Here is a 25,686-nt window from a genome sequence, read left to right on the forward strand (position 1 = left end):
ACCGGGACTGCACTCAAAGGAGGAGAGGTAATGCCCTGGAGGAAATCACACCAGTGTAGGAAGGGGGCATAGATGTTGGGGGATCAAAAAATGACAGATGTTCCCTGCCTGAGCACTTCAGTTTAACTGTCACCTCACCTATATGCAGAGAAAGCACAATTTTCTCTAAAGTTAAGGTTCACATCTTGTGGCCACAGACCCTGTGATGTGCTATCCCACGTGAGCTGCAGAAGAAGCTCTTATCTTCGTTCTCAGCCTGACGAGGAGCTGGCTGCCCCGGCCGGGGAGCCGGACTTACTGACTCATGGCCCTGAACACATTTCCCCCATCCAGGCGATGGCTCCCCACTGCCCTTTAGTCAAGGCTCCGTCTTCTCATCGTTCAAACATTCCGTGGAGGCCCTGGGATATGCTGCCATGGCACACGTCTTGCCTTCTGAGCCTGCAGCTTCCACAGAGGCCACTTGGATGAGGGCTTGGTGTGGTTTAGCTCACCCAGAAAGAAGAAACAGCAGTTGGGTGACTCAAGAATAAGAAAAATGGTGTCTCGCCAGTTGTCCCCTCCCAACTGTTTCGCTCCAAAGTCTACAGGATAAATGGTATAGTGAAACCCAGCTCTCCCTTTTCCTCTTGGAAAAGTAAGAAATGCCCCCGTTGCCCCACATCTAGGCTGCTGAGCAGATATGCTCAGTTTTAGTCCCCTGCTTCATACAGAGCCAGGGGCAGGAGGCTCCCTCTCAATTTAATATGCCATTTAATATGCCCCCAGCCCGCATGCTGACCAGGAGCCACTCTTACAATTCGCAAAGTTGGCAACTTCCGCCACAGAGTCAGTTCTTTTGCTCGGTAAATGGGAGGCAGCATCAGTTGTCTCCCTCACGGGGAGGTGACATTATGGCTCAGAGCTGTGCTGTGTGCTGGCATCTCCATTAAAATGAGTTCCTCCACCATTGTAGGGTTGTCATGAAGGAGGGAAGCAAAGTTTGGTGTGCCCAGGGGAAATGCGTCTCGGAGCAGCCTGGTGTTTTCAGGTGGTCAGTCCCATTGAGCTGGGCCTGGGACCACGGGAGGGAGGGCCGCCGGCGGCACCACACAGAGAACCTGGTGGCTGGCGCGACTGCTTAGCCCGTGTTCTCACTCAGGGTTTCGGTTTTCCCTTTCTTATATTTCTTATATTTCTTATGTTCCTTTCTTATATTAATACAGCAAGAGGAACATTTCATTCAAGAAAAAAATAAATCGATGAACCAAAACCCAACCCAGTTAAGGGTTTGGGGTCAGGGGCTCAGCCGCGCGCGCTGCTCCCTCCATACGGCTCAGGGCACTCTGCATTCCGCTGACCGGGCACTTCTGGAAACAGGGCAGATTTGGTGACTTCGGTTGATAGTTTGCTGATTTTTTTTTTTAATTTGACTTCCATTGTTGAAAGGGGGATACAGTCATATAATCGTGCCGTCCTAGAATCCCGACACCTACAGGGACCTAAGACCATCTCGTCTGTCTTTACCCTTGGAAATGAGGACACTTGAACCCAGAGAAGCAAAGGGACGTGGCCAAGGCCACACGCCTATTTATGGCAGAGCCCATGGCAGATCTCTAGGTTTCTAGATTCCCAGACCCGTTCTCTTCCTCCAGTCCCGGGAGTTTTCATCAGGCAACCTCTTGTGTTTTATAGCAACTGAAATAAAGCATAAAAATGTGTCCACTTGATCATTACAGCTGTGCAGACAAAGGACTCATATAGTAGATTCTCACTTAACCGTTGTCCATAGGTTCTGTGATTTTTAAATGAAATGACCTATAAGGAAACCTGTTCTGTCACAGGCTAATTGATAGAAACAAGAGTTAGGTTCCAATGGCATCTCATCAACGTTATAATGAAACGACGTTCTCTGACGGCCTGCTCTGCTTCTTCCACACCTCATAATTGGATTTTGTGACATTTGATTGTGTTCTACTGAAGAGAACAGTGTTGCTTGAGTTAAGAAAAGAGGGACGCACGTTATATTCTGCCAGTCCACATATTTAAGGCGTTGCATAGCCCAGAGGAAGATGTGAATGAGAACATTGTTTTAAATTTTTCATGTATTTACTTTCTGAGAGGTGCATTATCTATCTGTGAACAGAGATTTCTACACAAGAGGCCTGGCACACACTCAGTCTTAATTCGGAGTGAGACAGAAAGTGTGCTGCTTTTGGGTGCCTGTCCCCAAACCACCGCCAACAAATCGGTTCACCTCTCTGGATTGCAGTCTCTCTAATTGTCAGAAGGGGGGTCTTTTCTTTCTCCTGGTGTTCTGGATTGGGGCTCAGCCTCTCTCCTGCTGCAGCACAGCTCTCATGCAAGACATCGAGGTCACGCATATCCAGGAGCGGTTTGGTTTAGCACTGGTTTCCTCGCTTGCCTTCAAAAGTTCTTTGAAAACCATCGGGGAAGCCATGCCCTTTCTCTCTCTGTCAGGGTGTCTGTCCTCTGACTCAGTATGGTCTTAAAGGACGTGAGGTTATGAGCAGGGTGACGGCTGGTTTGTCACCACGTGATCTTGTTGCTCACAGTGAGACCGTGCTACTTGCCACCCACCTCTCAGCTGGGTGGAGACAGAGCGCTGTGGTCACGTGTGCTGGGAGGCCCCCTCCTCGGACTTTGCTCTCCTAGCCTTTCAGGGGATTCCTTTAGCCCACTGACCCTTCCATCTGACCCCCATCCCCAGTCCCTCCCCTGGGCTCTTCTCCTTGCTGGGGGCACGCATGACCCTGCCTTGCAAAGGTCTGTCGGACTTGCTGGTAGCTTCAGTGCTTTGCAAATGGATGAGGAAGGAAGAAACAGAAACGGAGCAAGGGGCATTTCTGGTTTATAGCGTCTTCAAGATACAAATCCTGCTTTTGAGTGTAACTCAAGTATGTCCTGCCTGAACCATAAAGGAAAGAAAACGCTCACTCAATGAGATGGGAAGAATGCTTTGCAGCCGGGTCTGTGGAGAAGGTGCCAATGCACTGCTGGGTGAGGCAGGGCTTACCTGTGCCGCCGACTCCAGACCTCTGAGCACCTTTGTCAGGTGTTACTCTGTCCGGGCGATGCTGGGAGAGGGCGGCAGTGTCTGCAGAGGATGCCCGTGGAGAGTGGAAAGCCACGGGGAGATTGTCGAGGGGTGAGGGAAGGTGACAGGGCTTTGCCCCGCCCCTGCCTCCAGCCTGTTTTGGAACCTGCAGGAGGCTCCACAGCCCCCTCTGGACCCTGCCCACCCGGGGCAGGTAGTCTCTTCTGCCTATGGTGGAGCATTCTTCCCCTTGTCATGTCAGGCCTGACCTTTGGAATTTGGGCTGTAGAACTCTCCTCCTGTTTGCCTTTCCTGATTTGAGCAGCCTCATTCTGCTGCTCCGGGCCTCAGCTTCCCGCTCCGTAAAGGAGGCTGGCAGGCTCGGTGGTCATCTCTCACGGGCCTTGGTCGGAGCCAGGGCCCTGACTGTTTAGGAAGCGCCAGGTGAGTGGGACTTGCAGGCAGCGTTAGGACGCTCCAGGAGGCATCGGGCTGGGCTCTCTCCCACCCCCCACCCCACGGCTTTTTTGAATCTGAAACCCTCATGATTGCCTGCCAGGACCCTGCATTAAATAAAGTTAATCACGTTGTCATTCCTTTACATTCAATTTGGTCCCACGTGTCCCTCCAGCATGTAATCCTTTCCTTTATTTGCAGTTCTATTTTTTACCAATCGGTATTTCCAAGTTCATTCCTTCTCCAGGCGTTTCCCAGGCTTTCCTTTCCCTTTTGACGCCGGACCTCCATATGTCCTCCCGGTGATGTGTGTATCCCACAACAGAGAGCAGACCTTCCTGTCTGCTCAGGAAATGCACTCTCGGGGTTGTTTGGTCTGTGCACGTTCTGTCCCCCATGAGAACGTGAACTCGGGACTGTCCTCCCCTCTTGGCAGGTGGCCCCGAGGGCTCAGTGAATCTTCCTCTCTGACTTCTGTCTTCGAGGGGACACTGACTGCCTCCGCCCAGCACTCTCCTGACTTTCAGATCCCGTCATGTAATGATTTTGTGATTCCGGCCTTGATGGGGGTCCCCTGGCCCCCCTCCTCCTCCAAGCCCTCTTGGTTTTAGTAGGAGGGGGACAGCTGAACAGAAGCGCAGTCAGCCTCTTGGACCCTGCTGTTCTTCTTGTTCTCTGTTCATCGTTGGGTGAGAGCAGGCTGGAAGCCCTCTGCTTTGTGACACCTGTGTGTGTCCACCTGCCTGGGCTGTGATTTGCCCAGCTGTGAGACGAGGAGGTGGCACGGTGACAGCTGAAGGCCCCGTCAGCTCTTGTGCTGTGGAGAAGCCCCACCCCCACTGGCCTCACTGGGCCCTTAAGCCACAGGTGCCCCAGAGGCACTTTGAGGGGTGCTGCTTAGAAAAGCCCTTTCTTTCTTTCTTTTTTTTTTTAAAGGTTTTATTGGGGAAGGGGAACAGGACTTTATTAGGGAACAGTGTGTACTTCCAGGGCTTTTTTTTTTTCCAAGTCAAGTTGTTGTCCTTTCAATCTTAGTTGTGGAGGGTGCCATTCAGCTTCAAGTTGTCCTTTCAGTCTTAGTTGTGGAGGGCGCAGCTCAGCTCCAGGTCCTGTTGCCTTTACTAGTTGCAGGGGGCGCAGCCCACCATCTCTTGCAGGATCCAACCGGCAACTTTGTGGTTGAGAGGACCGGCTCCAACCAACTGAGCCATCTGGGAGCTCAGTGGCAGCTCAGCTCAAGGTGCCATGTTCACTCTTAGTTGCAGGGGGCGCTGCCCACCATCCCTTGCGGGATTCGAGGAATTGAACCGGCAACCTTGTGGTTGAGAGCCCACTGGCCCATGTGGGAATCAAACCGGCAGCCTTTGGAGTTAGGAGCATGGAGCTCTAACCGCCTGAGCCACCCGGCCGGCTCAGAAAAGCCCTTTCTTAGCAAAGGACGTTGGTTCCAGGTTTGCCCAGGAAGCCCCACGTAATCCAGACTCAGCCTTTTGTTCCTGTGAGCAGTCGGACTAATTTATTTACCCTCCGTATCCCTGTCTTTCCTGTCTATTCGCTGCTCATTAGTGTCTGTGCCCAGAGTGGCAGGGGCTGGGGGAGCAAGGGACACAGCCCCGCCCCTGTGCTGTGAACTGCAGCGGCCGCACTGAGCCCAGGGACAGAGGTTTGGGTAATGATGGGGGGGACCTCGGCCACCATCTGCCAAGATGCCCTGTGTGTGTCTCATCACCCTAGGGATGGTGTTTGGGGTGGGCTGAAGGCCACTGCTTGTCATTTCCTAAGTAGCATATCTGAAGGTGAAGGAAGGAGCACTCAATTGTGAGGAAGAGTAGAGGTGACACGTTTCCTATGAAATAGTTGACATTTGGCACAGTTGACACCGAATTATTTCACTTTGCCTGTGCTATATTTGCTTTTTTTGATCAGGCAAATGCAATTCTCCAGGGTCTCTGAGGCTCTTTTTCAGAATAATTGGGAGACAGAGATGCCGGGATTAGTCTCTGAGGCACCGCTTGGTGGCAGAGCTGCTGAAGGGAGCGGCAGAGCCTGGCACCAGCCCGCTGCTGCCCTGAGTGTGGCACCTGCTGCATCACCAGTGGCTTAGCCCCACCTGCAGGACGAAGGAGAAGAGAGGGGATGAGAAGGTTCTCTTCTGAGGAAACGCATGTCCTTGGCCACCAGTCGTTTCCCGGGAATAGTGCCCAAACCAACCCTGTCTGACCCAGATGGGAACCATCCCCTCCGTCCTTGGCCAGCTGGCCCCTCTGGAGTCCCCGCCTTTATTCAGTGGTGCTGTGCTCTGCCCCAGGCCCCCACAGGCCTCTCCTTTGCCTCTCTGTCCCCCAGTTCCTTCAGTGAAGAAGCAGGGCCTTCTCTACACCTTCAGCCTTCGCTTCCCTTTCCAGCTACCAGCCCAGGGCAAGACCCCAGTTTCTCAGGCCCCGAGGGGAGCCTGGAACCACCAGGCCTGTGACTGTCCCTATGATGTCTGAGTGGAAAATGTTGCTAAGAGCACGATTTCCACAGGCATGGCCTTGCTCGGGCAGCTCGAGCTGGATTCCAGGGTCTATTTTGAGCACTGGCACATGTCTGATTCTAAAGACAGCCAACTCGTAGAGGCTATGGGCCTCTCCCCCCCGACATGTTCCCTCTCCCCTCCGTCATGTTCCCTTTTGCATGTTCTAGCATCTCTCTCACAGGGTGGGAATATTGTCCTGTCCCCACCTTCGAGAATTCCTGAAGCTGCCAGGCCCCCATTTTCCTTTCCCCATCAGTATCTGGTAGAAAATAAATGGGTGGTGCTTTTTGGGTTTGCCAAGAAAGTTAAAGAATCAGTCACACCTCAATCACCTGAACAGCACCTGAGATTAAGGACTGTGAGCCATCCTGTCCTGTCTGCTGTCTCTTCTCCCTGCTCTGCCACTTTGATGATGGAGAATGGACGAGACATGGAAAATTGAGGTGTCTTTGTAAAACCACGAGAGCTATAGGCTTTGTTTGTCCTGTGTCTTGCTGTAGTTCCATTTAGGGTCTTCCTTCCAGGTATCCTAGACAGGTGGTTCTCAAACTTCAGTGTGCACATGAATCTCCAGGACATTTTCACTAAATTCAGATTAATTTATGCCCTTAGGGATTCTGGTTTGGCTGGGCTGGCTATGTGCAGTTTGGACATAGAGATTTATTAAATAATGATATATTTTTTTTACCTCTATTGCTCTTTTGCAAGGCTGTGACTAGGCAACACTGTAATAATAGCTAATATTGATTAAATACGTACTCTCCCAGGCACTGTTCTCAGTGTAGCGACTCATTGAATCCCCTCTGTGTCCTATCATGCAGACCCTATTATTATCTCAGTTTTTCAGATGAGGAAATGGAGGCACAGAGATGTTGCCCATGGTTACACGGATAGTAAGTGGCAGAACCAGGCCTGACTCCAGGGCGTGTGACCTCGCAGCATGCTCCTCACCTCCCAGCTCGCTCCTCACCTCCCAGCTCGCTCCTCACCTCCCAGCTCGCTCCTCACCTCCCAGCTCGCTCCTCACCTCCCAGCACGCTCCTCACCTCCCAGGGCTCTTCCAGCTCTCGGCTCTGTCATGTGCATCGGGTAACCGGCTCCCACTCCGTGTGCCCTTAGGTAGATTTCCTTTTTTCAAAAATTGTTTTTTTTGGGGGGGAGTATTTTACTCACTGGTAACAGCAGATTTTTATTGTATTTTTAAAATTTTTATTTTTTTAAGTTTTTATTAAAATATAGCTAACATGCAATATTATATTAGTTTTAGGTGTGCACCATAGTTACTCAACATTTATATACCTAAAGACATGATCACCATGATAAGTCCAGCAACCATCTGACACTGTACCACGCTATCACAATATTATTGACGATGCCGTATATTACATCCCCGGGACCTATTTGTTTATACCTGGGAATTTGAACCCCCTGATCCCCTGATTTGTACCTGTGTCAGCCGGCTGTGCTCTGTCACTCGGACACGTCTGCTCTATGGTCGGGGTGGTGGTTGTAGGCACGCATTGGGAGAGTATGTACTTTGCTTTTAGCTCTTACCTTCCTGTCCTCAAATGCGTCTACTCATTCCATAATCATCAACATCCACCAAGGACCCTGGGCTTTGGGAACATAGGGGGAACAAAGCGAGGCTGGCTCTGAAGGAGGTGCAGTCTCCTGGAGAGGACAGGTGTTAGATGAGCCATGGCACCCCAGTGACGTGCTTGCTGGGTGCACACAGCATTTATTTGCAGTGTGCTTTGGACATTGGTTCCAGCCACATCTACGCAGAGACTCATCTACACTTAAGGAAACTGGAGAAAATGCATGAGGATGTTAAATATGACCACACTGGTCCTGCTTTGGCCCTGGCAGGACAGTCAACTTGACTGGAGCGACCCACGCAGGACAGGAGGTCATGGAAGTAAGACCAAGTGAGGCAAGTTTGGTGAAGGAAGGGAGAGCCTGCCTTAATGAGGCCAGATAGCCATTTCCCTGTGGCCTGATGCTCATCAGGTGCCCTGATGCTCGGGGCACCTGGGGAGAGAGTGAAACCTTGGTGAGTTTAGTGGGGTGTTTGAATCGGGCTGAGTGACCCCGAGGACTCTTAGACTGAAAGTCCTGAAAGGAGGGCCTGGGTCTGCCTTGCTTTAGCCACAGACCCTAGCCTGGGTCTTACACGCAGCTGGCATTCGACACGTGCTTGGCGACTGAATGTGTGGAAGTGACTGTGAATATCTCTACTGGATAATTTCACATCCAGAGTGGTAGCTACGGAGATAAACTACAGAGTATTGGGGAAAGTGGGGTTGGACTGGATGAGATGTGAGGGACCTTTCAGCTCTAACATTCTGCCTGGCATAAGGCAGGACATATTGGATGAATTGAAACAAAGTCTACAATTCTAGATGGAAAAAAAAAGCATCCTACTAACCCTTATCCATTTATCTTTGTTGTCATTCATTCTTAGTTAAGTTGCCCCTGGTTGCCGCAAGCAATGACTGTCCTTTATCCCGCAGATGCCTGAACAGCCTTGTCTTTCATTGGAGACCCAATTTTTCTCTACCAAGCTGTAATGCCCACCCACCGCCACTAGAGGACCGAGGTTTTGCCCAACGGGCTGGCTGCCTCCAGTTCAAAGGTCTGGGAAACCAGAACCAGCAAATGCCAATGCTGAAAGCTAGCTTAAGCAATAGACGTATAAGCAGCCGAGTGCCTGCCCATCTGAGCGGGGGTGGGGGCGCCAGGAGAACGGCGATCGCTCCTGAGCTGACCCTGTGCGGGCAGTAGCCGAGCTCTCTGTGTGGCTAAGGAAACAGGATCCTGTGAGAGCCTGTGTGAGGGGTGCTCATGGGGGTGGCGGGGGCTGCCTCACCACATTGATCCGTGAACAGTAGGAAACTGTTGTCTTTCTCTTTGCTGCTGGACTTCTTTTACTTTAAAGGAGCACAAATACTCAGAACGGCAGGAGGTTTTGCCCAGAAAAAAATCGGTAGTTTACTTTCTACATCTCTCCTCCATGTTTGATCCTTTCCTCTTCCCTCCTCTCCCCACTCTCCCTCTGCCCTGCCTCTCCTCCTCTCTCTGGGTTACTTCCTTGGGGGTTGCCTTGTTTTGGTATGTGGTCGTTGCTGGGTGCTGCTGGGGGTGCTTAGGTTCCCCAAAGGTGGCTGACCCCACTCTAGAAGGGAAGTCCAAAAAGAAGGGACAGAGGACTCAGTGTGACCTCGTTGTCCTGCTCCGGCACTCAGCTCTGCTGGATTGCATGTCCGGCCCGGAACTTGCCCTGGAGCTTAGAAAGCAGCCATATCAGCATTTCCACCTGCTTTGAAGTTACGGCTGTGCAGCTCGCTGTAAATATGTGAGACCCCTTGGCCCGTAAATATGTGTGAGACCCCCTCGCCCATGAATAGATGTGAGACCCCCCTCGCCCATGAATATGTGTGAGACTCGTCCTCTGTCTCCAAAGTGTAAAGTCATGTCTAAAGTCTGGAGGGTAGTGAGGTTTGGGCCCTGGTCCAATGTATGATGTGACGCGTGGACCAGTCCCAGTCACACGCTATGGCAGCATGTGGCCTTGTGGCCATTGCGGCCAGTGGATCTTTACATCCAGTGTAGCCTAAAAATCTTAAGAAAAGCACATCCAAAATCCAGTTCATTTGCACTGCTCCCCACCGCCTCACCCCTTCACGCTTGCCAAATGGAGGAATTTATGTTGTAGTGTATTCTCTTTTCCCAGCCATCCTTCCCTGAAGGAGTTAATAAGAATTGAGATGGCCAACGGGCAGGAAGCAATGGGGAGATGCAAAAGAGAAGCATGGACCATGTTTAATTCATAAATCAGATAATCTCTTGCCCTTGGCAATGTACAGGATATTTTTGGCTCTATGCTGGCTAGCCCTTTAGGGAAACCAGTTGTATTCCATTCTATTCATATTGATTGAACACCCAGTTGTCAGTCACTGTGTTTGGATGTACAGGGAACCTAAAGAGGAAGATAAAGGCCCACGCCTCAGAGATTTTACTGTCTAAGATAATGACTCTAATGTGAGGCAGCAGAAGTCTACGCTGGAGGTTCAAATCAAGGTCACATCTGATGAGGGCATCATGGAGAGGTGACATTTATATGGGCCTGAGCATTTTGACAGATAGAGAGGAGGAGAAAGATGAACGGATTGGTTCAAATGGCCAGAACACATTTGGGAGAACTCTTAAGTAGTCTGGCTTTTCTTGTCCATGGAGCATGAACTTTGAGTAGAGAATGTTGAGATGCAGTGGGGTGTCTGATCACCCCCTTCCGGGCCTGGGGACCAAGGGTGGGCAGAAGTTGACCAAGCAGTTGCTGGCAGGGACGTGGTTCTGTGTGGCCAGGGCTACGGCAGGAAGTTCTCTGCCAAGACTGCAAGTTAGGACAAGAACCAAAGCAGTGAGCTGGGTCAGAACTCCTGGGAGAGAGTGAAGCTGAAACACTTTGGAGAACTTACAAGAAATGAGCTCTCAAGCCATGAAAAGACTTGAAGGAATCTTGAATGCATGTTACTAAGTGGAAGAAGCCAATCTGAAAAGGTTGCATGACATTCTAGAAAAGGCAAAAGTGTGGAGACAAAAAGCTCAGTGGCTGCCGGGTTTGTAGGGAGAGAGGTTTGAATAAGCAGAGCACAGAGGAGTTTTAGTGCAGGGGACCCTCCCTGGAACCTGTGGCTACGTTACATTACCTAGCAAAAGGGACTTTGCAAATGCAACTAAATTAAAGCTGCTGAGATGGGGGCTAGCCAGGTGGCCCAGTGTAATCACAGAGGCCCTTTCAGAGGGACCCAGGAGGGTCAGAGTCACAGAAGCACATGTGAGGATAGAAACAGAGGTCAGATGACACTAATAGGATGGAAGTGTCCCTGGGCCCAGATGAGCAGACAGGGGAATTGGATACATACTTCCAAGAAGTTGCACAGACTAACCAATTTGATTTTAAATACTTGCAATTAGGTCTCTTGAGACCAACATGTTAATTTATGTAAAGTAATATGCAAATGAGCACCAGAGACAAGTGGCCTGGCCCTGCTCCCTTATTCAGGATCCAACCTTGTACCCTTGTGTTGAGTTCTGATTTTGGCTCTGGGACTCTTGTGTTGGCAAAACACTGTTGGGATGGGCAGTGGAAGAAAGGACTGTTCCAATTTAAACAGCCACAAGAACAAAAATTTGTTTAGCAAGTTGGCAAGTTGTTCACAAACTGCTTTTTATTCACATGAGGTTTTAGAGGTTTTACAAACTTTCTTCTTGGCAGCAAGAGATTAGGGAAAGGTTTGGGAGGACCCAACTCTGAGATGAAAACTAAGGAGAAGTTTCCTTGGCTCTCTGGTGGAGCCCCATTGTTGCTGCCCAAACTCAGGCCTGGTTGCCCTCTTTCTGATCGGGGCTCCTCGGGCGAAGGTGAGGAGGTCGGTGTGGAGCCCCTGTGTTCAGTGTGGACACCGATGTGATGGCATCTTCTGGAACGAGTCCTTAGTTTTCCGTGTTTCTTCAGATGGTGGTGTGTTGGGGGGCAAGAGATGTGGGGGCGGAGAGGGAGGAGAGGTAGATAAAGATAGAGACAGAAAACACGCACACACACGTGCACACACTTACACATATGTACACACGCCTGCACACGCACACACACACATACGCACACGCGCGCACATGCAGTAAAACTAATGAACATGAACTCAGAGCAGTGGGCAGCTGCCTCTATGCTGTGGCTCTTTGGTTGGAAGTAGTGAGTTTGGAATGACAACAGACTTAGAAAAGCAAGGGAATAAAAAATATCAATAGTAAAATAGCTTAGGGTGGGTATTTTCCTGATTACACGGATAAGTCATACTTATTGTAAAAACGCAAACAACCCAGGAATGATGTGAGGAAACCACTTAATGATAACCTCCCTTAGCACTTTGGTGACTGTCTTTTCATGTGTCTTTATGGTCACCATGTGCATAATCTTACATAAATAGAATTATACATGCTAGTTTTTTAACCAGCACTTTCAGAAGTTGTGGGTTTTGTTGTTACTCTTCCCTCCACCCCCATGTCCTCACTTCCCGTCCCACCACTGTCCCCTCCCTTACTCAGGGTCACCAGGGTCAGTGGCCCGGTGTACGCCTGTCATATATTTCTTCATGTCATGTAATCATATTCCAACCAATACTTTTGTAGGGCGTGTCTTGGTTTTGGTTGTAAAATGTTCTGTGTCTTGGTTTTCTCACTGAGTAACAGCTCAGAGAAGTCTCTAAGTTCCCTGGTGCAGCTCTAACGGGGCTGTCCTGTGCCCCGGCCTGGGCATGTCACTGCCTATTCAGTCATTCACTGTGCTTGGGTTCTCTGCCGGGAGCAGTGCTTCCACTTCTGTGCTTGCCTACTGGTGCCTTTATTTCCAGGAGCTCCATCCCGGAAGGGGGATTGCTGGGTGCAGGATATGCATATTTCCATTAGTAATAGGGATTATCAGATCGCTTTCCAAAGGCCGTATCAGTTCACATTTTCACCAGCGGGTGGGTGCGGGTTCCTTTTTCTGTTTCCCTGACAGCAACTTACCATTTTTTTTTTTTTTAGTCTGATAGGTTTGAAATGCTATCTCACTGTTACCTTCATGTGCACCCCCCAGGCCTATCAGTGAGGATAAGAAACGTTCATAATGTGATTGACATGGTGGATATTCTTGCAAAGCAGGAATGTTGGCCTGGAGGTTTGCCCTGTAATATCTGGGTTTGGGGGAGACCTTTCTTCTCTGTGGGCTGCCTAAGGCCAGAGACCAGACCAGATGGGAGCCCACAGACCGTGTTTGTAGTGAAGCACATCAGCAGGGGAGGTGGAGGTAACTTGAACATGCCCAGACTGGGCCTGGACACGGGATGGCAGGAAGCCATCCGGCTCCAGTCGCCGAGGGGCTCCTGGGTGTCTGTGCACAACAGCAACAGGTTGATGAGTTTAGCAGGCGAGACCCAGCAGTTATGTCGCCCTCACAGGATGCAGGTCCTGCCCTGGGCGGGGTGGCTGAGGAAGGAGCCCGGCTGTACAACCCACAACAACACAGAAGGAGCAGGAAAGACAGCAGAGACACCCCACAGGGTTTTTCCCTGGACTTCCAGAAACCAAAGGCGGAAGCAAAATCAATCTGGGTGGCACCAGCAGGTGGGGATGCTCCTGGGCTTCCCATCCCTGGTGAGGAGGGCACAGGGCACGTCGGCATCTGTTCTGCACCTCAGCCCACTGGGCAGGGCGTCGGCAGCTCTAGCTGAGAGGACAAAGGGGGTGGAAATGGCAGAAGCGTTACTCACCAGGAATTTCCTTACTCGCTAATGGTGAGGGCCAACTGACTGGCCCAGTTCTGATAGCGAGAATACTTTTTCGATTAGGTTACATTTTCCTTCTAAACCATTTTTTGGCTAATCATGTTTCAAACTGGAAGGACCTCATCCTTAAAAACAACTGCAGTTTATTAGACATTTTATCCACACTTCCTTAAATGGTTTTCTTCCTTAAATAGTGGGTCTGCATTCCTCAGGCCAGTATTTTACACGACGAGCAGTTGAATTTCAGGTATAATATTTCTACATTTTTGTCGATCGCTTTTACACACTTCTCATGAACGCATCTGTTAAAGAAAATATAAGACGGTTTATAATCTTTCTAGCTTTCACTCTGTGAATGGCAAAGCTGTACGATCTCAGTATAAACTCTCAGTGATTGTCACTGCTTCACACTTCTGCAAGTCAGTAGGAACGTGAGAGTAATGCAGGGTCAGATACCTATGATAAACAAAGTCAAGCTGCTGTGTTCTAGCCCTTCTTTCTTCTTTAACCTAAGCTAGAGATTTGAAGTTGCTTTTGGGTAATCTAGGTGCATGCCTCAGGCCTTCTCTTGTGTTTGTTTGTTTTGAATAAAGAGGATCTTCTATATGCTGATGGTACAGTTTTAATTTTTTTCCTTTGGTCATAAATTAGGAATGGCCTCCATAGACATTTATTTTAGCCATTGTCTGAAACCTAGTTCTAAAACCAGAATCAGCAGATGTCCTGCAGACTTTAATTGGTTATACCCCATGACTGCATAGGGCAGGTCACTTCCGTTTGTTTCTCAGCGACACACTTTGCAAATAATGCATCCTGGAGAATTCATTAAGAAGCTGTATTCAAAGCCAGATATTCCACAGCAGCTCTGCTGAGATTTAAAAAACAAGCAAACAAACGAAAAGACCCTTTGTTGAGCGACTAGAGCAACTAGTAACTAGCAGTACTTGCTTTGATATTTTTCCAGGTCAAAATAATTTCCTTCTCTCCAGTGTAGAATGTTGCTGACTTGATCCATCATCCATCACGTGCTGGAATGTCTCCAGAGTATATTTTTTTCTTTAATTTTTAGGAAAGGCAACATGGCCTAACCTTCAGGTCTCTTGCAGGCTCCTGTGTCAGTTAGGGTCCCAGTAGGAGAGAGAGGGCGCATTGAAAAGGGGTGATTGAGGAGAGTTTCATGAAAGGACTCTTTGCAGAGGGGCAGGATTAAGAAACCAGTAGAAATGGGAAAACATCAGGTCTAGCAGACGGGGAAGCTGTTATTATCCCAGGTCTGAAGGGGTGAGAGGAGGAAACAGTTCCCAGAAAGCTGTAGGGGTGGGTGTGTCTCCTGATGAGAGAGGAGCAGAGACCTGCCAAGCCACTGTCCAGCAGGAAAGGGTCCGGGAACCTGTACCCTACCAGGACCCTGTGGTCTTCTGCTGGTGCCTCCTATTGGCCTGTAATTGTGGGAAGCAAAAGGGCAAGGAAGGCCAGAGGGTACATTCCTTAGAGATCAGTCCCCCAGGGCCGAGAGCAGGGTGGGGAAGGGTGAGCAGGGACCCGAAGGGGTCCATGGAGACTTTTCAGTACATCTCAGCTTTGGGCGGGAGGAAAGTGGGCACCCAGGCAGGAGGGAGAAGCCAGGTTAGATTCCTCAATTTGCACAAGTCATCGTCAGACTTTCTGTTGGCACACGGGACCTCCAGGCTCTTGTGAGCCATTGCTGACGACCCGTGGTCCTGGAGAAGCTCACATCCACTTCCCTGTTCTTCAGCTGTTCAGGTGCCAGCGTGGGAGATAGATCAGTGGCAGACGATTTGAAGCACATTCAAAATCAGGACTGTATTGTCCTGTCTTGCCTCCCCCAGAAAATGTTTTTACTGGGTCACGCTTTTGTGTGAGTTCTCAGCAATTACAGAGGGAGGCTGCAATAAAAACCCAGTGCCTATCGCTGTATCTGCTGTGTTGTTTGTGTGCGTGCTCCACTGTTGTTAAAATATGCGCAGTAAATGGTTTTTAGATGTGAGTGTTGGGGATAGTTTGTTTCCCCTGAAGAACTAGTCTGCTTTTTCTTTATGGACATTGAGAACTATGTAACTGATTTCTTTTCCACTTTTGCTTCTGGGCATTTTAGCTCCAAAATTTCAAGCCAACTAATTTGGCTCTTTGAGCCCTATGGGGTGTGTGTGTGTGTGTGTGTGTGTGTGTGTGTGTGTGTGTGTTTCCCCCTCTAAACTTTTACATTTTACTTAGGTTTGAAATTTTTTCTGAATCTAATTTTTATTCTCAATTATTTTTCACTATTTTATATAATGTATATAATTATATATGTCATTATATAATTATATATGTATATTTATATAATTATATATATTTATATATGTAATACACATTTATACAATTATATAATTGTATAATTTTCACTAATTTATATAATTACATTTTCTATAATACCACCTTAAATAATTTTTTTTATAAGGTAGAGCACTCTTACACATTCCTGAATGTGGGTAAATTCAGTTGCTTAATTACTGGATCTAGAGGAGACTGGCCAGGACGGAAGCTCTGCCTCCTGGGACGTGCTGCATGATGGGTGGACGTGTGACTGCCCTCAGGGAATGGCCCCCCTGCATGCTGGCTTCCCCCAGGGCTCCATCTTGGTGCAGAGGCACACACATTCCCACCGAGGGAGGCAGTGTGGGGTAGGAGAAGGACATCCCCCACTTTGTCTGTAAGAAGAACTGGGTGGGCGGTTGTGATCAACTCGGGAAGTATTTATGAAAGTATTTCGAGAAGTTTAAAATATTTCATATTTGTTCACGCACTCATTTACATGTATTACAAACACTAGGCCAAGAATAAGAAGATGGTGAACTCATTCATTCCTTCTTTCAATAGATATTTATTGAGCAACTGCTGTGTGACTGGCTCTGATCCAAGTGCTGGAGAGGCAGCAGTGACCAAACCGAAGTGTCTCCTCTTGGAGCATTGCATCCTGTAATCCCTGAGGCACTCATAACCTTGGGGGATTCTTTGTGTCTCAGGGGCAAGGAAGGACTTAGATAAAAACTTCAAAAAGTGTAAAATGTAAGGCAAAAATTGCTTGATTTCTATTCAATGAAGGATACCAGAGATGGAGTTAATTAACTGACAGATGAGAGAAGATATTCAATATGTCTTAAATGGAAAGAGAACTCACATCTACCACATACCAGCAACAAGCGCAAATCAAAAGGAAAAAAGGCAGTGATCTCATAGAAAAATAGACAAGCAGCGAAACAGGCAATTTACAAAAAAGAGAACCCAAATGGCTAACCATTATATGAAGAGAAGCTCTAACTGGGGAAAGACCAGTTAAAACAACAAAAAGATCACTTAAAACCTATTAGACTGTAAAAACTAGAAGCTAAATGCTGTCAAGTGTTGGCAGGGAAATGGGATGCAGTCAGGGAGTCCTTAGTTCAATTAAAAAAACCCATAAACTGCATGATCCAGCAGTTTCATTCTTAGGTATAAATCTCAAAGAAATTGCCACACCAATCCCTAAGAGAACATGCATGGCGGTCTTGTAGCATTATTTGGGGTGCAAAATCAAATCTCTATCTCATTGGATGGACAAGATGCAGTGGCTGTACCCATGGACTCCTGCAGCTACACTGCTGAATGCAGACGGTTAGAAAGAGATGCGAGTTAGGTAAATGAAAAATATATGTACGTGCACATACATACTTTGCAAGAACACAGCAAAGAGAAAGGTACACATTAAACATACACCAATAATTGTCTAGGATGGAGGGAAAGGGCGAAAGGGATAAAAGGAAATTGATGAAAGAATAAATAAAATAAAAGAGGGCCTCGCTGAGATCAATGATGGTAATGTATTGTGAGCCAATGAGTATGGTTAATGTATCACCTGCCCCTTAGGATCTCACACAGAGCAAACCACCACCACCGACTTTTAAACTTTTAAGTTCTGTGAGTCCTGCCTCCCTTTATCCACATCCTACCTTCGATTTGATTGAAGAATTTACATTTACATTCAGAACAATCAATGTCTTGCTTAACAGGCTGCAACTGCCAGTTGCTTTTTTCAGAGTTAACACACGAGAATGGTGTTGAAGAAAAAGCTATTCTAACCCTTGGCAAAGTGATAAGGAAGACTATTCAAGACTATTGCAATAGGGGAGAGAGAGCAGGCTCCATTCGGGACACAACAAGAACAAATGGGGATTCATAGCCAAGGAGCAGGGTGAAGGGGTTGGTGGATAGAAACTTACTCTGAGGAGCCATCCAGGGTGAGGGGAATTCTTCCGAAACTGACTTGGTCGGATTCTTGCTGGAGGCAGGCCAGGGTGATCAGATATCAAGGGTGGGGGTTCTTTCTGTACCAACGTAGCAGGATTCTGGCAAAACGAGGCTCTGCAAGGATGGACACACAAGCCCCAGGTTGAAGCCTGGTTGAGAAGAGGGCTCCGAAGGCCTGAGTAAAGTTTGGTCAAGGAGACAGCCTTTGTCATTGGCCAAGCCAGTGTCTCACCTGCTTTTTGTAGCGTCTCCTCTAGCTCTTACCACAGTGCCTGGCAAATGGCACATTTTTAAGAATGAATAATGATGGTTCTTCCTGGAAGATACTTTGGGGTGTGGGAGCCTCGTAGATGCATGTCCACACTCGGTCTTGGGTGTGCACCCCCCCCCCCAGAGCATGGGCCACGGTGGCCAAGGGGTGCTGCAGGACTGGGAATTGGAGGAGGCACTTGCTGACCCAAAGGAGCAGAGGACACTGGGACCAGAAGGAGGAACAGTTCCAAGAGCCCTGTGGGAGGCTGGAGGTCCAGACCGCAGAGCATTTGGAGCCGGAAATTGTTCCTGAAGTCTCCCATTTGAGGAGCAAGCTCAAGCTGGGTAGGAAGCAGGTGGGGACAGGCAGGCAGAGCGGGCTCTGAGGCTCCCGACTTGCGTGACGGGGTGGCCATGTGCTGGCTGGGGACTGGGGACTGGGGTTAGCTGGGGGCTGTGGCCTGACTGAGTGGGACCAGGAGGGCCCCGAACGCTGCCGGCCACCGCCCTCCTCTCTTCCCTCCTTCACTGCTTGTGTTCTTCGGAGTGGCCGCCTCCTGGCTGCAAGTCAGCAGAGTGTGTGGGCCTGCTCGTTGTCCTCTCTCCGGATGACTCGAACCAGGATGGCTGCTGGCTGGAGCCAGGGAGGCCCTGCGGAGTGCCAGCGGAGCTCGTCGCTGGGCCTGCCCCCTCTCCCTCATTTGGCCTCCGTCCCAGAAGTGTATGGCTCTGGGGCATCTTTGTTTTCTCTTAACTAGGTGGGAACCAGGAAAGCAATGTCAGAACCAGCTGTGTCTGCAGATTCTGGCAGAGACAACGGCCCATAATCTGTGCCCCGTGCTCCCTAATTTGTACTTATCATTCAGGTCCAGGGGCTGCTCCAGGGGCTGCTGATGCCTCCCTTTACCAGCTCACCGGCTGACCCCAGGCTCCTTCTCAGCAGCCATTGCTCCATCTTCCACCGGTGACAGAACAGCCGTTACTTTCACATAAATTTGCATCGTCAGGGCGGTACTACCCTTGGCTCCTACTACTTTCCCCCTAAAAGTGCCTGCGTTCTCTTGGATTGTGTGACACTAATGACTGTGCTTGAGGCCCAGGAGGGAGGAGAGTCATGATGCCGGAGAGGTGAGGCCCAAACAGCTGCCTAGCGGTGATAACGACAGTAACAGAAGGAACAATAGTTACTATATTGTGACTTACATTATACCCAGTGCTTTATGCGCATCATTTCATTTAATCCTCCCAGCAGCAAGATGAGAGGCCTTGGTTTGAATCCTGGCACCAGTGCAGTGATCTTTTGCAAGTCATTTAAGAACATTTGGTCTCAGTTTCTTCATCTCTAAAATGGGGACAGTAACAGTACCTGCCTCATGGGGAGGCTGAAGGAATAAAGAATAAAAAGCATGCACAGCACAAAGCCCAGGGCCTGACATCGTGAGCATATGATAAATGGTGGCTGCTATTATAATCATCTTGATTAGAGCACTTGTCACATTGTAATGTAATGATCTGTTTACATGCTTGTCTCCCCCTCTGGGAGAACAGGAGCTGTATTTTGTTGATCTTGTCTCTGCAGGGCCCAGCCCAGTGCTTGCGTGTAAAAAGATGCTCACTGACTGTTTGTGAAGTGAATGGATGGATTAGTTAGCGAGTAGTTACCAGGTGGGCGTGGGGTTCCCGGAAGCCTCTGTTCTCACTGTGTACATTGCCATCCCCATCATCAGAAAGCACCGTGAATGACCCACTATCTCATGGAACTCACAGGCATAAGCTACGCTTGTGGGCCTTTCTTCCTTCAGCCCTCCCTCAGGTCGGGGGCTGAGGGGCCGCCGTGGTCGCCTGCTGTCCTGCTCGCTCAGCAGCTCAAATCCACAGGCTCCTCCCCCTTCAGTCCAGACCCGTCTCCCAGCACTCATTCGGGGACAGGAACACAGGCCAGGACTGGGCGTGGGGACTCTGCAGGCATGTCTTCTGTCACAGCCACGGCACCGGGGCTTGACTTTCCTCCATGGGCTCCCAGCCTCGTTGGAGAGCTCCGATCTGGTGCGGCAACAGTTAGGGCGTTCTGAAGCCACCCAGAGACTTACTTTTAGTTGACTGGATCAAAATATGGTGAATTGTCTTTATAACTGGATAAATAATGGGCCGAAGGATTGCTGATGCCATCAACGTGGGAGCTAGGAATGGGGAGCCTCAGGCTCTGCCCTCAGTCCCAATCAGCTTGCATTTATATCGGGGTGATGCTGTCTGTGGTTACTGAGGACAGTATGTTCACTAGATTTGTAGTTGGGAGATGGCTCATATTTCAACAGATTGGACCGATGGACCAACTTGAATAGGGAGGAATTAAAGGGATAAAGGTCAGTTTCTGCTCGTAGGACCCCAAATCCAGCAGTGCACGTGCAGAATGAGGTAGACTGAGTTTAACTGAAGCACATGAAAAAGACCTAGCACTTTTGGGCAATGCAAGGCCATTATGAAGCAAGGGATGTGATGTGGCTATAGAAAGCTAATGCTATCAGGTTATATTAACAGAGATACAGGTTATAGAACAGAGGAGGTGAGGGATACTTTTACTCTTCATGCCTGCTGGTCTCACCTTGAATATGGCGTTTAGTTCTGACAGTCACACTTTAACGCAGTACAGATATTTACAACCTATGGTGTCAGTGGAGGGCTATCAGAATGATGAGGCAACTCAGTGCCAAATATATATATAAAGGTTGGAGAGATTTAGCTTGAAGAAGAGAGACTTGCTGGGTTCACGGTAGCTGACAATCCTTAGTGGGGTTCCTTGTGGAAGAGTGACTTGACCCGTCCTACTGGCCTCTAAAGCCGTGCTGTACGGTAGAATTTTCTGTGATGATGGAAATGTTTCATATCTATACTGTTTAATAGCTATTAATAACAGACAGATGTGGTTTTTTGAGCAATTGAAACGTGGGAACTGAATTTTTAATTGAATTTTAACTAATTAAAATGTAAATTTAAGTAGCCAAATGTAAGTAGCTGCCTTATTGGACAGTGCCGCTCTAGAGGGCACGAAAAAAAATAGACCAGGGTTGGCAAACTGTTTCTGTAAAGGGCAAGATAGTGACTATTTTGGGCTTTGCAGGCCAGACGGTGTCTGTTGCAACTGCTCAACTTAGCTGTTGTAGTGTGAAAGGACACACGATGCAGGAAAGAATGCATCCGTGTTTCAGTAAAACTTTATGGAAGCTGAAATGTGACTATAACATAATTTACATGTCACACAGTATTATTCTCCTTTTGATTCTCCCCCCCAATTATTTTAAAAGTGTAAAAACCATTGTTAGCTTGCAAGTTGTGTAAAAAGGGGTAACCGGCTGGCTTTGGACTGCGGGTTATAGCTTACTGACCCTGGTTTAGACCGGGTGGAAGCCTAGAGAGTCATGGAAGTTCAATATAGGAAGACAGTGATTAATTAGAAGTAGCCAGGAATGGACTGCACGTCCTCAGTAAATGATGAGTTTCTTGTTATCAAAGGATTCAAATACAGGCTGGATAATTACCTGGCAACGGATGATATAGAAATGTGTCTATTTAATACAAGTTACACTAGCATTTTCTCCTAATTCTTCAGGAGTATTAAAAATCAGGATGACATGTGACTGCTTTAAAATTATACCTGCTTTGTAGAGGGAAGTAGGTTGTTTTCACTCACTTGGTACTTTCAGCACCGTGTTGCTGGAACAGCGACTCTTGGGGGTGGTGTGCTGGCTTCATTGCTGTGACAATCCTGCCAAGTGTTCAGGAACCCGGGGATGTGCCTTCATGGGGGAGCTGCCTATGTCCACTGTCCACTTATGTGCAGCCCAGGAGAGATATTGCTGAGAGGACACCCCACTGGCCAAACATGCCTTGTTCTGCTAGAGTCCGCCTTCTGGGGACAGGTGGCTGGGGTTAGGAAGCCCTACCCCTCGTTAGTTCTTTCCGTGGATGTGCCCTGTCTCATTCTTGATGGGAGAAGCTCACCTCCAACATTCTCCCCTCTAGACAAATGGGGAAACCGTTGCTCTCTGGGGAGCTCTGAGTCTCTGTCCAGAATGAACTTGAGGACCCAAGTCCAGTGGACTAAGCTGTGAGGCCCTGCCTGTCCAGGAGTTGGTGGCCCAGCCTCTGGACAGCTAGAGATGGGGTTATGTCTATACTGTCAGCTCTGCTGTCTTCTTTTTCTCTTCTGCCTTTTGCCTGACTTCTGTCCATTTGACTTCCAGTTAGCATCTCCTCCAAAATAAACAAAAATAAAAACTCAACAGTTTCCTCCTGTAAGGAGAGAAGCTGAAAGTGCTGGTTTGAAGTTTTACAAATATTGTGCCTTGATCCAAACCCCAAAAAACTGCCCTCACCTCAATAGAGTTTTCTCAATGTGTTTGTAAAGCACAGGAAGCTTAAAAAGCTTTATTTTGGGGATTTAAAAAATTGAGATATATTTTGCATACCACATTGCATACGTGTTAGGTGACACATCTATATTGCAATATGGTTGCCATTGTAGCATTAGCTAACGCGCCTGTGTGGTCCCTAGTGTCTTCTAGTGTTGGGAACAATTAAGGTCTAGTCTCTTAGCGAGTTTAATCTTGATAACACAATTTTGTCGTCTAGAATCACTGTACTGTGTATTAGGTCTCCGGGACTCATTGATCTACTAGTCTCAAGTATGAACCCTAAACAAGGTCTCTTCCATTTCCTGTTTGGGGGAGTTCTAAGCAAGCACAGGAATAGACAGAAGGGTGCAATCAGCCCCAGTGCCCCTCACCGGCTTCGACGGCGACCAACCTGGCCAGTCTTGTGCCCCGGTCCCCCCGCCCCACCTCCTGTATTCCTTTGAAGCAAAGCTACAAGAAGCTTTAGACGCCGTGTATTGACTCATCTTTGTAGTAACATCTCAATTCTGCGGATTCCATTTCAGATAATTGCCTTCGATGAGTTACGGACGGATTTCAAGAGCCCCATAGATCAGTGCAACCCTGTTCATGCGGTGAGTAATGGGTGACGGTGACGGGAAGGGTGGTGTCACCACAGGCTTCCCAGGGCTTGTGGGGGGTGGGGGAGGCGGGCGAGGAACCAGGATGAGGAAGGAACACCCTCGGCCCTGACTGCACCTCTGTGCCTGGCTCAGGTTGTCCAGGAGACTTCTCGTTCTGGAGGCCTGCTGAGGTCTCCCTGCAGGTCAGGTACGGCAGCTCCTAATCCAGATGGAGAAGGCCTGCCGCGCTGTGGCTCTCGAGGCCTCGCGTTAGTGGCTTTCGGTTACTCATCTTGGAAGCAGGAGGGCTCCGCACTGGCCCACGTATTGGGTGGGATGTGGGAGCGTCATTAGTGCTTGTCCTCGGGCTGCGCTTGGCCAGGTATCTCAGAGGGAGACGTGCAGGGTGGGTAGATACCCAAAGCTGCTCGCCCCATATCCGCCATCCAGGAAGCATTCATCTGGAGAGGCTCTGTGGGCCTGAGCTCAGCTCTCCTCCCACTGGGGACCCTCATTCAGTGTGCTTGTCTGCCTGGGTTCAGCACGTAGAAGACCCTGCCCCGGCATGTTCGGCTCCATCTTGCTCGTCAGGCCATGCATGCCCCTCCCTCTGCCCTGGATGGATGTAGACAGAGGCCGGGATGGAGGGACAGGAAGACCATGTGACTTCTGCTCTGCTCAGTGCAGCCATGACCCAGAGCCAGGGACCCTCCATGGGCGTGGCCAGAGCCTTTTCCAAACTCCTCCCAGACCGGCCCTGCTGGGCTCACAGGATAGAGCACACACAGTCCGTGGAGAATGTGAGTCTCCCTCTAAACTCACTGGGCCTGTGTTTATTTCAAGTTCCTTCCAGGCCCTGGTTTCTGGTGCAGAGGCAAGTTTTTGTGTGAATAGCTCTGTTGGTTGGTCTTTTCACTCACAAGTTGTAGTGGGAACACCAGGAGTTACTAGTGTGATACCATCTAAACCTGGAAGGCTACAGCAACGATCTTTAGTGACAGGACAAAGAGCTGTGTTCTTAGCTGCAGGGAGGCAACAAAAGACCTGCGACCAGGCTGCCATGTGCCCCTCTGTAAAGACCAGGCTTATGATGGGGCTGCAAGGCTTGTTCCTTTTGAGTTTTTACTATACACCAGAAACTCGATAAAGTACGTTACCTCTAACCCTCCCAAGGGCTCTGCCAGGCAGGCATAGCTTACCGTCTGGCCCTCATCCAGGAGCATAGCTCCTGAGCAGTGAAGTCAGGACTGGAACCCCGTTCTGCTCATCTCCAACGCCTGTGTTCTTACCGCCTACTCGACGCTGTCTCTTTAACAGACTTGATTTTATTAAAATTGAGGCCCCCTGGGCATCACATTCTTTGATTCTCTGAAACAGACACAAACACTTTCCAAGTCAAATGTGCAAAGCAGAATTTTGTTGCTTGAACAAATCCTTAAGTTCCACTTGAAACCTCACTACATTTTGTGAAGTGTATCATTATTAAAATGCATTTTGTTTTCATTGTAACGTGGCTCCTCCAGGCCTGAAAGGGTTGCAGCCCAGGTCGCATTTCTTTCTGCATGTTTTTGTGTTTGCCACCGACAGTACACACCTGGCTCGCCCAGACCCACTCGGTGTACAGAGCTGCTCTAGGCCGAGAGGGCGCTTCCGGTTTGGAATGCCGGGGAGAGTCTAGAGCCTGCTTTCCTTCTGCCTGGTTGTGAGGGCTCAAACTAGGAAGTGGCTCACCTAGAACAGCCAGAGCCTTCTTGTACGATCGCAGGCGACATGCTAGGGAAACATTTGTCCTGCCACGCAATGCCATCACGCAAATTCCACACCGGGTCGCGGGAGATTGGAGGTGATACGTGAGACATTTTCATGGAGCCCGTCACCCTCTCCCCAAGGCGAGTTTCTCAGTTCACACAGAACAAAGAGAATGAGGACTGGCAGAGTCCCCTGGGAGCTTCTCTGCAAGGTCAGTGCCAGAACAGAACCTGCACACAGTAGGCCCTCAGTAACTACTTGTTGATGAAAGAATGAATGAACGTTGAAGAGTGTAGCTGTCTAGCATAGAAACTGGAGCTCCACTTTTTTTTCCTATTATTAAAGCTACACTTCTAATTAGTAATGAACTGCTTAAACAGCTTGAGACCTGAAGGCCAGACCTCTCGTGGAACAGACGGAGGCCACCAGGGAAGAGACTCTTGTCTGAGATTGAAAAAAACATTTATAAACCACAAGTGGAGCAGCAATAGACGCATTTCCCCAGGTCTTATGATGTTGTTCCCTGGCAGGGAGTGAAATGCTCTGGAAGCCTCATTTAATTCATCTCCAAGCTCTTTAGGCCTCTGTAGGGCCCCTGCAGTGGCATGTCAGGACCAGGTGGCTTGAAATAACCCTTCACTGCTTGGTAACAACAGCGTGGAAGGACTTGTGTTACAAGTAATTGCTGATCGGTGTGATGCATTTCTGAATGGACGTGCCTGAAGCCCGCTGGTTCTTTGGATGTCAGACCCCCTGAAGCTCAGAGATGGTCGGACCCTCTGAGTGGAAAGGAGGAGGAATGGTTTGTTCTACTCCTAGTTTCTCAGGTTGACCCTTGCGCTTCCTTTCACCAGCTGAGCATTCAGCCTCCCTGCAGAGCAATGCGAGGTGTCCTCCGAGGAGCACCAGCGTGTGTCCTGTACCCCCTCTTTCATGCCTGCTGTCTCACAGCTTTGCCGTCATCCTTCATTTAGGAAGCCTCGATGCCCGGCTCTGTGTGTGTGTGTGCGCACATGCGTGTGTGTGCATGCACACATGTGTTAACGATGACATTGTCTCTCTTCCTAGCCAT

At 49.0% G+C, this 25,686-nt stretch overlaps 1 protein-coding gene across 1 annotated transcript in view; it reads left to right on the forward strand.

The window, feature by feature from the left end:
- Positions 1–25,686, forward strand: part of CNIH3 (cornichon family AMPA receptor auxiliary protein 3) — an 86,589-nt gene that overhangs the window by 14,397 nt on the left and 46,506 nt on the right. Inside the window, exon 2 of the mRNA XM_081039099.1 lies at positions 22,809–22,877. Coding sequence (XP_080895225.1) covers positions 22,809–22,877 — 69 coding nt within the window. The remainder of the gene's footprint in view (positions 1–22,808; positions 22,878–25,686) is intronic.

The sequence above is a fragment of the Rhinolophus hipposideros genome (assembly GCF_964194185.1).
Source record: "Rhinolophus hipposideros genome assembly, chromosome: 26".
Classification (NCBI taxonomy): Eukaryota; Metazoa; Chordata; class Mammalia; order Chiroptera; family Rhinolophidae; genus Rhinolophus; species Rhinolophus hipposideros.